Source organism: Acinonyx jubatus, chromosome A1 (assembly GCF_027475565.1).
Source record: "Acinonyx jubatus isolate Ajub_Pintada_27869175 chromosome A1, VMU_Ajub_asm_v1.0, whole genome shotgun sequence".
NCBI classification, from domain to species: Eukaryota; Metazoa; Chordata; class Mammalia; order Carnivora; family Felidae; genus Acinonyx; species Acinonyx jubatus.
This window is the reverse complement of record NC_069380.1, coordinates 225,032,108-225,044,539: the sequence shown is the minus strand read 5'-3', so window position 1 is coordinate 225,044,539 and position 12,432 is coordinate 225,032,108. Positions and strand designations below refer to the sequence as shown.

At 38.7% G+C, this 12,432-nt stretch overlaps 1 protein-coding gene across 2 annotated transcripts in view; it reads right to left on the bottom strand.

Moving 5' to 3' along the window:
* The window catches only part of DNAH5 (dynein axonemal heavy chain 5), a 283,808-nt gene that overhangs the window by 167,094 nt on the left and 104,282 nt on the right, over window positions 1-12,432 (bottom strand). For both annotated transcript variants that reach the window (XM_027074356.2, XM_053202043.1), the window contains exons 18-22: window positions 10,966-11,131; window positions 10,116-10,352; window positions 8,637-8,827; window positions 8,462-8,549; window positions 2,176-2,309 (exon numbers count right to left, since the gene is read on the bottom strand). In XM_027074356.2, the coding sequence (XP_026930157.2) occupies window positions 2,176-2,309; window positions 8,462-8,549; window positions 8,637-8,827; window positions 10,116-10,352; window positions 10,966-11,131 (816 nt within the window). The remainder of the gene's footprint in view (window positions 1-2,175; window positions 2,310-8,461; window positions 8,550-8,636; window positions 8,828-10,115; window positions 10,353-10,965; window positions 11,132-12,432) is intronic.

Below are 12,432 nucleotides of genomic sequence, written 5' to 3'. Positions count from 1 at the left end.
CACATGCCTCGGGTGTAATAGCCGTTGAGACGTCCCAGACTTCAATTAAAATTGGAAAGCTAAGCCCGCCACGACTTATCCCAGCCAAAGTGACCCCCTTGCATGGACTAAGATGTTGACATGCACACCCAGAATGAATTGCAACAGTATGTAGACATTCACAAGTGTAGGATGACATGGAGAATGAATTACAGATTACCAAAGATGCCAAAATATGGGTAGAAATTCCAGAATCCTGAGCTCTTTAAACATCCTAGACTTTATAATATTAAGAACATACCCTAACTAAATACGTCGAGACTCTCATTGATCTTTTCTGATGGTGTCACTCTTTATTAAGTTGGAAGTTTTTAAAGTGGAGGTAAACTAGGGCTTAAAGGAAAAATCGCACGAACTGTGGATGAAGAGCTGAAGCTATTTTTATTGCCAAGGTTATTTAAATTGTTTGGTCCAGCTCATCTTTCCAAGCCAGGCAATGTTGGAAGTTGGTGGCTAGCCTACGGATCTGCTGAATGTAGGTCAGGTTTACAATCTGATCCAGTCAGCGATGGCAAGAAGAAAGGGGCTGGGATCATAGGATTTTCCATAGTTCAGCCAGAATCACCCAGAAGGGTCTTTGGCTATAGAGAGCTGATCATGTCTAGTATGATGATGAAGTGTGTATTTATTCTTCCAGAAACACTATGTCCATCTCGTCAGTCTGGAAAAAGTCCAAGTTATTCTAAGTGCCTAAGATTTGCACACTTCCTTCGTGTAATATAAAAGCAAATGCGACAGAAATAACACGGAGATAAGCATTTTGTTGCCAGCAGTATGCTAATTTCAACGACTATGCTTACCCTTAGATTTTCATAATAGTGGCTGCTTATATTCAGAGAAAGTAATGAGCTTCATTATTGATTTATTTCATTGTATGTTCCATGATTACTGCACCATGTGGAAATATATCTGAATGTTTATCATCACCATAAAATACTTACCTTTATCATGCATACAGAGCTTGATAAACTAAGCACTAGATAAATATTTGTTAAATTGAATTATGTGAACACTGTCCCTAAGGCAAAATTAAATACAGGACCTTCAATATCTTAAGAAAGGAATATTGAAAATGCATAAATGCAAAAGCTTCCAGTTCCCTCAGGAACACATTAAAATTAAACTTAATAATATTTCTTCACATGGTTACAGCAACGGCAGCTCTCAAAATGTTTTCAAACAAATGAAGCTCATTCTATCAGAACCGAGTAATAGAAAAGATGTATTTGCTGAGTGACAACTATTCCCTCAACACGGAGAGACATTTTTAAAGAGTCAACAGGTATTGGCAGCAGTGTGAATATAAATTGTGCGTAAGTAGAAGCTGACTTCAGGGTTCTGAATCCTTTTGACAAAAACAGGCTTGCCTGAACAGAAAGGGGGGAGCTGAGAGAGGAACAGGTTGGAAGAAAACTTAATCCTAATGTACACCCCTTTCGAGTACAAGTTTGAATTGATAACACCTATTTGCTTTATTTTCCCTATGACCTCGTCTCCGTGTGGTAATACACATACGTTTTCATCTGATAGTTTATGAGATTTACCTGACTACACAAATAGGAAAAATTAAGTATAAGCCTTATTCTGCTTCAGATGATACTAGTCAGTACTGACTAGTACTCACCTGTGGTTTGAATTTTTTAGGTTTATATACTTATTTTGAGAGAGACAGTGAAAGTGCGGGAGGGCCAGAGAGAGAGGGAGAGAAAGAGAACGCCAAGCAGCCTCCACGCTGTCGGCTGCAGTGCCCGATGTGGGGCTCGAAGCCACGAACTGTGAGATCATGACCTGAGCCGAAACCAAGAATCAGACACTTAACTGACTGAGCCACCCGGCACCCCTTAAAATTTTTTAACAGTTAGGTTTATTTGTACTAAATCAGTAAATACATAGACTTAAAGCATTAAACAGAACACAACATAAAACATAGGAATAATGCTCCTTTTTCACCTCGCAACCTAGAAAGAAAAAGTTTTAGGTAAACAAACATTTGCTGAGCACATCCAAGATTCCACAGCTCCTCACCAAAGGCACCGTGGGTGAGACCCAGGCTACGTGTAGGACACAAGCTTGTGACATTCACACAAGTACATATTGTAAAGCAAAGGGTTCTGGTGGCAAATCCTTTTGACATACCTTTTTGGTGGAGTTGATGATTGTGCTAAGCACAGAGACTAATTTCACAATCTCTTTGTTATCAGACACATTCTTATAATAGTTCCTGGTTTGCACAGGAATGGGTAAGTTTACAGATGCTATTTCAAAGGTATCTAAAACCAAAAAAAGAGAGAGAGAGAGAAATTTATATCAACAGCATAGGGAACATGCTTTAAAAAGATGAAGGGGTAGAAATGCAAGCTGGTGCAGCCACTCTGGAAGACAGTATGGAGGTTCCTCACAAAACTAAAAAAAGAACTACCCTACAACCCAGCCATTGCACTACTAGGCATTTATCCACGGGATACAGGTGTGCTGTTTCGAAGGGACACACGCACCCCCATGTTTATAGCAGCACTATCAACAACAGCCAAAGTATGGAAAGAGCCCAAATGTCCATTGATGGATGAATGGATAAAGAAGATGTGGTATATATACAATGGAGTATTACTCAGCAATCAAAAAGAATGAAATCTTGCCATTTGCAACTATGTGGATGGAACTGGAGGGTATTAGGCTAAGTGAAATTAGTCAGAGAAAGACAAAAATCATATGACTTCACTCATATGAGGACTTTAAGAGACAAAACAGATGAACATAAGGGAAGGGAAACAAAAAGAATATGAAAACAGGGAGGGGGACAAAACAGAAGAGACTCATAAATATGGAGAACAAACTGAGGGTTGCTGGAGAGTTTGGGGGAGGGGGGATGGGCTAAATGTGTAAGGGGCACTAAGGAATCTACTCCTGAAATCATTGTTGCACTATATGCTAATTTGGATGTAAATTTAAAAAAATAAAAAATTAAATTAAAAAAATTAAATAAAAAAATGTTTTAATTAAAAAATTTTTGAAAATAAATAAAATAAAAAGACGAAGGGATTTCTATAAGGAAGAAATTTCTATAAAGTAAGGACCTCTGACAATCTGCTTCTTTGTAAAAAGCAATTGAAAACTTGTCAATATCAATTTTTCAGGACTCTGGACATTACCCAAAGCTTGCAAGAATCCAAGTAGTGTTTCTTTATTTAAGAAGAAATGCTAAGGGGCACTTGAGTGGCTCAGTCAGTTGAGCATCCAACTTCAGCTCAGGTCATGATCTCGCAGTCTGTGAGTTCAAGCCCCATGTCGGGCTCTGTGCTGACAGCTCAGAGCCTGGAGCCTACTTCGGATACTGTGTCTCCCTCTCTCTCTGCCCCTCCCCCACTATGCTCTGCCTCTCTCTCAAAAATAAATATTTAAAAATTTTTTAATTATAAAAAAAAGAAAAAATGCTAAACTCTTGGCAACCATAGTGAATTTCGAGGTGTTTTAACTTCCCTAGGTCCACTGTCCCCTCCTTGGCAATGTGTTTGCCTTGAGAAACACAGCCACAGCTTAGCATCACCCAGGAGCCAGACTGGCTTTGGAGCCCCTCAAGAAGCCCCAGAGAATTGTGAGTATTTGACTCATCGTGATGTTCTCTAGAAAAGCCCCATCCAGAGTTTATCTTTATTTGACTTGACTCAGAATTCACTGGGTAAAAAAACAAAAAACAAAAACAAACAAACAAACAAAACCCCTATCACCAAAGCATTTATTAGAAAAAAACGAGCAGTAACAATTAACTTCACAGATGCCTGAGACAATGGTACTCGTTGAGATAAACAAGAGGTTGGCCAAAAAAATTAAAGATCTGAGGAATGAGATAGATATCCACAGAGGGTGTTGTAAAATCGTGATCCCCTGGGGCTCTAAAAGTCATGCATATGTACAGAGCTGTGCACATGCCCAGGAAAGACCTAAAATACCCTGATCTTTTACTTTGTCTGAACTCAGGGCCTCGCACAATCAGTAAATAAAGGCTAAGACAGTCCTGAAAACTTCCTGAGCCATCAGGTACTCCAGCCAACATACCATCCCCTAGGCGAAGGGTGTAAGACTTACTGGTTCAGAGGATTAAGGAAATCTCTAGGCAATTGTTAGCTGACCATGAAACTAAAGAGAAACTCCAGCTGTGCACACCACAGGAAAGGCAAATTCTACAGAATTAGTCCAGGAGAGTCCATAAAGTCAATAAAGAAACAAACAGTGACAACAACAACAGACTGGGGACAAGACAGCCAGATTTTCAAAGGTGCCACATTCTATTCTTTAAAATATCAAGTTTTTAACAAAAATAATAATGGTCAGCCATGCAAAGATACAAAACAGCAGTCCCCACACACAGGAACAACAGCAGTGAATAGAAACTCTACATGAGAAAACCCAACTATTGGAATTACTAGACAAAAATGTGTATATCAGCTGTTATAAATGTGTTCAGGGAATGATAGAAAACCCTAACCAAAGAATTAAAGAAGGGGCACCTGGGTGGCTCAGTCAGTTAAGCCTTCAATTCTTGATTTCGACTCAGGTCATGATCTTACGAACGGTTCCTGAGTTTGAGTCCCACACTGGGCTCTGCATTGACAGGGCAGAGCCTGCTTGGAATTCTCTCTCTCTCTCTCTCTCTCTCTCTCTCTCTCTCTCTCTCTCTGCTTCTCTCTCTGTCTCTCTCTCTCAAAATAAATAAATAAACTTTAAAAAAAAAGTGTGAGAATCATGTCTCACAAAATAAAGAATAGCAATAATGAAATAGAAATACAAAAGAGTTGAATGCAAATTCTGAGACTGAGGAGAACATAAATGAAATGAGAATTCACAAGAGGGGCTCAACAGATTACAGTCTCTAGAAGAAAAAAATAGTGACCTTGAAAAGAGTTTTGTTAAGACAGAAGACTAGGTTATGGATTTAAGGTATTTCTTCTTTTTTAATGTCCATGTTTAAGATTATAAATTTCCTTCCAAGTGCTATTACAACTACATTTCATAAGTTCTGGTATTTTGTGTTTTCCTTTGCTTTCATCCTAAAAGTACTTCCCAATTTCCTTTGTGATTTCTTCTTTGGCTCATTGGTTATTTCAGAGTGTGTTATTTAATTTTTATGTATTTGGGAATTTCCCAAATCTCCTGTAACTGATTTTTACAATACGGTGGGAGAATGTACTTTGCATTATTTGAATCCTTTCAAATTTCATTTCAATACTCTGTGATTCAGCACAATGCCTATAAAAATCACAGCTGCCTTTTTCTGTAGAAATTCACAAGCTGATTCTAAAATTCATATGGAAATACTAGGGACCCAGAATAGTCATCAACAACCTTGAAAAAGGAAAATGTTGGAAGATTCATTTTCCAACTTCAAAACTTAGTTCAAAGCTTCAGTAACCAAGACAGGGCGGTGCAGAAGATCAATGAAATAAAAGCAAGGGTACAAAAATAAATGCTTACTTTTACATTTATGGTCAACTGATTCTTAACAAAGGTCCCAAGAAAATGCAGCTGGGAAAAAACAGTCTTTTCAATAAATGGTACTGTCACAAGTCAATATACACAGGCAAAAAATGAATTTGAAATCCTATTTCACTCAAAATGGATCACAGGCCAAAATATAACAGCTAAAACTATAAAATATGTTAAAAAAAAATAAAAAACATAGCAGTAAACCTTCATGACCTTAGGTGAAGCAACAGTTTCTTTTTTTCTTTTTTTTTAAGATTTTATTTTTAACCAATCTCTGTACCCAACATGGGGCTCGAACTCATTACCCCGGAGATCAAGAATCACATGCTCCGCCAACTGAACCAGGCAGGTGCCCCACAACTGCTTCTTCTTCTTTTTTTTTTAATGTTTTTATTTATTTTTGAGAGAGAGTGAGAGTATAAGCAGAGGAGGCAGAGAGAGAGAGGGAGACATAGAATCTGAAGCAGGCTCCAGGCTTTGAGCTGTCAGCACAGAGCCCAACGTGGGGCTCGAACCCACAGACTGCAAGATCATGACCTGAGCTAAAGTAGGAGGCTTCACTGACTGAGCCAACTAGGCGCCCCTGTTTCTTTTTTTCTCTTAAGTTTATTTATTTTGAGAGAGAGAGAGAGAGTACGAGTGAGGGAGGGGCAGAGAGAGAGAGGGAGAGAGAGAATCCCAACCTCTGTCAGCGGGGAGCCCAAAACAGGGCATTGGATGCTTAACAGACTGAGCCACCCAGGCACCCCACCCCCCACAACCCTTTTTTAAATATAAAATCAAAAGCACCAAAAAAAAAAAAAAAAGCAGCTAAATGGGACTTAATCAAAATTAAAACATCTATACTTTCAAAGATACCATTAAGAAAGTGAAAGACAACCCACAGAATGGAGAAAATATTTGCAAATTATGATATTGTATTGAGGTAATTAACTGTTACAGCTCACCAATGAAAAGACAAATAATCCAATATTTTAAAACATGGGCAAAAAATCTGAATAGACATTTCTCCAAACAAGATATACAAATGGCCAAAAACCACGTACGATGCTCAACATCATAGTCATTAGGGGAGGGCAAATCTAACCCCCACTGAGGTGCCACTTTACCCCTGCGAGAGTGGCTACAACCAAAGCAGACAAGGGCTGGTGAGGGTGCAGGGGGCTTTTGCGGAAGCCTGACACACCGCTGGTGGGGGTGGAAAATGGCACGACTGCTCTGGAAAACAGTTTGGCACGTCCTCAGAATGTTGCGCATAAAGTTACCCTGCGGACTCAGCCATGCCACTCCTCGGTACAGACCCCACGGAAAGGAAAACAAAACATGTCTGTGCAAAAACTTTATGCAGATGGTCACAGCAGTATTATGCACAAGTGTCCAAAAGCAGAAATAACCCAAATGCTCATCTAACGGATGCATCAGGAAAATGTGGCATGTCCATACAATGGAATATGACTCAGCAGTAAAAAGAAATGAAGTACTGACATTTTGCTACCACATGAACCTTGAAAATACCATGCGAGGGGCGCCGGGGTGGCTCAGTCAGTTAAGTGTCTGACTTCGGCTCAGGTCATGATCTCAAGGTTTGTGGGTTCGAGCCCCGCGTTGGGCTCTATGCTGACAGCTCAGAGCCTGGAGCCTGCTTCGGATTCTGTGTCTGACCCTCTCTCTCTGTTCATCCCCCCTGCTTTTGCTCTGTCTTTCTCTCTCTCAAAATAATAAATAAACATTAAAAAATTTTTTTAAGAAAAAGAAAGTGTTATGCTAAATAAAGGAAGTCACAAAAGACCATGTACAATATGATTCCATTTATATCAAATGTCCAGAGCAAGCAAATCCATAAAGACAAAGTAGGTCGGAGGTTCCCAGGAGCTGGGGGGAGGGGGATGGGGAGTGATAAAAATGATCTAAAATTAAATAGTGGGTGATGGGCATACAACTCTGTGAATATACTAAAACCACCAAATTGTACACGTTAAAAGGATAAATTCTTAAATAAAGGACACATTTTATGTAAGTTATATCTCAAAACTGTTATTTTTTTCTAATGCAGCTTATTTTTTTAATTCATTTGTCATGACAAACACATACAGGCAACTTTTCATTAAACATTTTTTCTTCTCCATTTTAGACATAATTCATGACTGAGCATATTCTGAGTTTAGAAAATTCTGCATTTTAGACTATTTTAGGAAGTAAAGCAGTGTCTCCAAATAGTATAAAAATTGAAGTTAACACAATAACATACACTTTTTTTTTTTTAGCTTCAATAAATACTATTGTAAGTTGTGGGCAACACTGTTCTGAGCTATCTTTCTCTTTCTCAGTGACAGACTATCTCAAAGAGGTACCTGTTTCGGTTTCTTGTGATGGTTAGCTGATTTACCATGCAGGAATATAAATAATAATTGAAAATTACATGGCATCTCCCTTTTGCAGGGTTGCTGTAGAAAGAGTTTGCAGGACTAAAGACAACATTTAATATCGTTAGCAACTGGATATCATATGTTCTCTAATTTTACAGACTATAAATGAAAACCATGAGACATACGGCAAAAATCACAACACATTAGCACAACAGGACACATACTGGGTTAAAATACAAACTATGTCTTAAATGTCAGAAAATATTCATTGCAATGATGACAAGTTTCTCTTTAAACTGTGAGACTAAAGTCTTCCTTGTCCCCCTGTTCTTTTCATTACCAGGGACCAGAAATCAGTGAGGCAGCCATATCTGTGATGTATACACTAAATATATACCATTTATAATGGCGATATTAAAATACGTGGACCTTCATATTATATTAACTTAAAACTGGCTCATAGATTTATATTCCAATCAACACTGATTTAAGAATTGCACGGAGGGAAAATACATTTTAGCTCCATCAATGTTGGTTTTCAATGACTGGTTAAAAAGGACTAAAGGAACATTTACCTTGAGGTTCATTTTCTCCAATTTCAGCATCAGAATCACTGTCTTCATTATTCTGCAAAGCAGCCATTGTTCTTCCCTGCATCTTTTTCTACAAAGCGAAAGGATATTCTTCAGCTCAGCCCCATCCATAACAGAAGAATCTTCCATATGAAATGATTCCTTCACCCACACCCACCTTAGACAACAGCTCGCTGCTCCACTGTCTAATGCCCTTGGTGACATTGACAATGCACTCCACAGCTTTGTTCAGCGTCTGCTGTATGTCTTCCAGGGCAGGGGCCATGGCAATGTTGGGAATGGCCAGAGTGATGTCCGCCCGGAAAATGGGCAGACTGTTCTGCTTCCTCTTCGATGTACTGTTACTGTCTGAATTAACACAAAAGAGGGAAGCCTTACTATTTTTTATTTAAAATGGGTTTTATTTCATTTTAAGCTGGAAAAATTAAAGCACCTAGAACAATACATAATAGATATATATAATCAGACAAATATTTGGTAGATGAATGAAAACTAACTTGTTTTATCCAACATAACAACAGTTCAGTGGGACCGACGCATTTTCTACTGATGCAAGCCACTGGTGCCCCCTCCATAACAGACACCCACTATGTGGGATCAGGCTTAAATATGTAAACTGTTAGCCAAAATACTAAGAAGGATGCTGTTCACATACCACCATGCCACCAAATTAAATGTTAAATGGAGAATAAGGAAGCAAGGCATGAAGAACAAGAATAACTATCAGAATAAGGCAAAGTCAGAGCACATAACCAGTTGGGAAAATTTCAAATAAAACACCTTTCTACCACAGTGTGTATAATCCAAACTGGGAGCAGTGAAAGAGTGGAGAAGAAATAAGGTGTAACTCACCATTTATAACTAAGGGGCTTTTAAAGTTGCATGTAGGTATAAGTATCAGTATAGCATAGGTATATAAATGTGGGGGGGTGTGTGTGCACGTGTGTTTGTAACTTTATGTAGTTGGAAATACCTGCAATATATACAGTTGGAAACACAAGTGATTTAATATTCAGCATATCAACCAATGCTTGATAAGTTCTAATAATACCCTGGTGTTAAATAAAAGGATTATCTTCCCTTCCAAAGTGAAATAAAGCATAATAAACCATGCTACCAATCAAAAAATCCCTTCAATGTATCCACTGTTACTCATCTACTTTTAATTATTAAAGACGCTTCCCCTTAAATGCCAATATTCAAAATAAATAAAAAGGGTTTATTGCCCTATTATTTTTCTATTCTAATTAATATTTTATTTTAATTTTTAATTTAAAATGTAATTGCAGAATGTCTCTAGCTTTGATGGATTTTTGTGGCTCATCTGGGAATACAACATGTGTTTCTGAACTGTGCTGAGGACAGGATGATTGTATTAAGAATGAGCAAACTAGCTGGAAAGTAGCAAATTGACCCAAAAATAGTAAAAACATTTTCTGTTTTGGAAAGTATGGATTAATAAGACCTACTTCACAGAATTATTGGCATAATCAAAGTTCATAAAGTATAAACTTACACGGAGGCTGTTAGTAAATGGTGGATTTTTTTTAATTATTTACAAATAGCAGGAATATACACACACACAAGCAGCAACCATGCCTGACCCGCCAGTAGGCAAGCTGTGCAGAATTATTACCCCGGAAGTTCACCATGTTGCAGGAATGAATGCGCTTGCGGATGGCCTCCAGTGCGTTTCTTGTAACTTTCAGAAGCGCATCCGTGTTTAGATGGTTAAAATGGGAGAGTAACCCGCAGGCTTCCTCTTCTAATATCTCAGTCTCCTTCTTCTTTCTCAGGACTGTCGCCAAAGGCAAGAGGCCTGCCGGGGCCTTGAGGGATGACGTCAAGGTGTCAGAATTTCCTTCTCTCTTTGCTGTTACAAGATGAGAAGATGGAGGGAGATGGAAAGAAAGAGAACCATCTATCGCAATTGAAGAGATAAGATAAATTACGTGCAAGTTTAATCATACTTAGACGTCAGATTTCCTAGAAAGCGAGGAAGAGGAAATTGGGGCACCACATGGGTTATTGGAGGCCTCTCTGCTCCACAGTGTGAGGAAACAGGAGGAGAGGCCTGAGCTATGGCTGAAAAAGCAAGACGGGGCCTCAGGGACCTGGGTTCTGATGCTCTCTCTTCTATCAACAGCCATAAAGCCTGGGAGGAATCACTTTCCTTGTCTGCCTGTCAGTGTCCTCATCCCCATGAAAGGTTTGCTTTAGGATAGACAGAGATCCTCTAATGTATATTCCAATCCGTCATCCATCCTACTCTACTGACAAGGTACATGCTTGTAGAATTTCACAAAAAAAAATAATGGGACTAATGACAATAGGCTCAGAATCATAACTTCAGATTTATAAATGTCCTTATAAAATTGGGAGAGTGTTCACAGAAGTGTGAAAGTAACTGATATATAGCAAATGAAATTTTAGTTTTCAGTAATGCCCTTGGACAAGTAAGACCCTTCCATTACCCCATCTCTTACCTGAACTTTCATTTTTTGAATCAGCACTATTTACATTAGATACTTTGTCACTTTCTTCTTTGGACAGAACTTCCACATCCAGCAACATATTTATTAGTTCATTCACTGCTTCCTCCACTAATGAGCTTTTAAAATTTAGTATCTGAGCACCATTTACACAAAGGTCCTACCAAAAAAAAAAAGAAGAAGAAGAAAAACAGTGTCATATTTGTTTATCTAGTTCTTTTTTTTCTAATGTTTATTTATTTTTTTGTTTTTTGAGAAAGAGAGACAGAGTGTGAGCAGGAGAGGAGCAGAGAGAGAGGGAGACAGACTCCAAAGTAGGCTCCAGGCTCTGAGCTGTCAGCACAGAGCGTAACACGGGGCTCAAACTCACAAACCATGAGATCATGATCTGAGCTGAAGTTGGACACTAAACCAACTGAGCCACCCAGGCACCCCTGTTTATCTAACTCTTAAGACCATATCAGTACCAGTAGTAATGCCATAGATTTAGCCTCTAGATTGGATTTTGGCCTCCAATAATGCAGGGCCACACCTCTCACATTAATCCTGGCAGGCATGTAAAAGAATGCATTAAAGATAAGAAGCCAACTTGATCAGCTCAGGTAGACCAAAATTATACTTACTTCTCCAACAGTAAAGAAAATACCTCCAAATGCTTATCATCAGCCTCTCTGTCCATGAAGCTTCCTTTATTTCACATCAATCTGCTCTAGTCAGCCTTCTTTCTCTCCTCACCTTTGACAATAAGCCATAGTCAGCTCCTAATTAATTTCAGATATTCCACTCCCCTCTCGTGAGATTCCATGTTTCTCAAGAATGAGATTTAACAAATATAAACTAATAATGATTGGGGCACTATGATCAGTTCTGTAGGGTGATAGATACAGATAGACAGATGATAGATAGATAGATAGATAGATAGATAGATAGATAGATAGAGACAGATGATGTAGACAGTCAGCAATTTACCACCTAGTTGGACAATAAGTCCATGCAATAATAGACCCTGTTAGTTGGTCACAGTCTCTGGTTCCTTTCCAAGGCCCACCATTACTCATCTTGAAACTCTTCTAATGTGCTCATGGACCATCTACTCCAAATGTCAGCTTCACGGCTCATTTACCTCCTCATCACCAATGACCTTCACCTCCACTCCGCTGCTGCAGGGCACATGGCATTTTGATACCATTTACATAGGAACATTCTGATGTGTCCTGAAATAAACTATTAAACTTCTTTATCATCAAATAAAGCATAAAATAAGAACTTCACTCCCAACTCACAACTTCACCCAACTACCAATCTCTATCCCTAGCCTTGAGACAATTATGAAAAAGAGGCAGGTCGGAGATTGGGTAAGGGATGAGATAGAGTTAGTACCATCTAGTAACAAGTAGAGACTCCAGCACCAAAATTCCTGGGTTCAGATCCTAGTTCTGGGAAATCTTTGACTCCCAATCT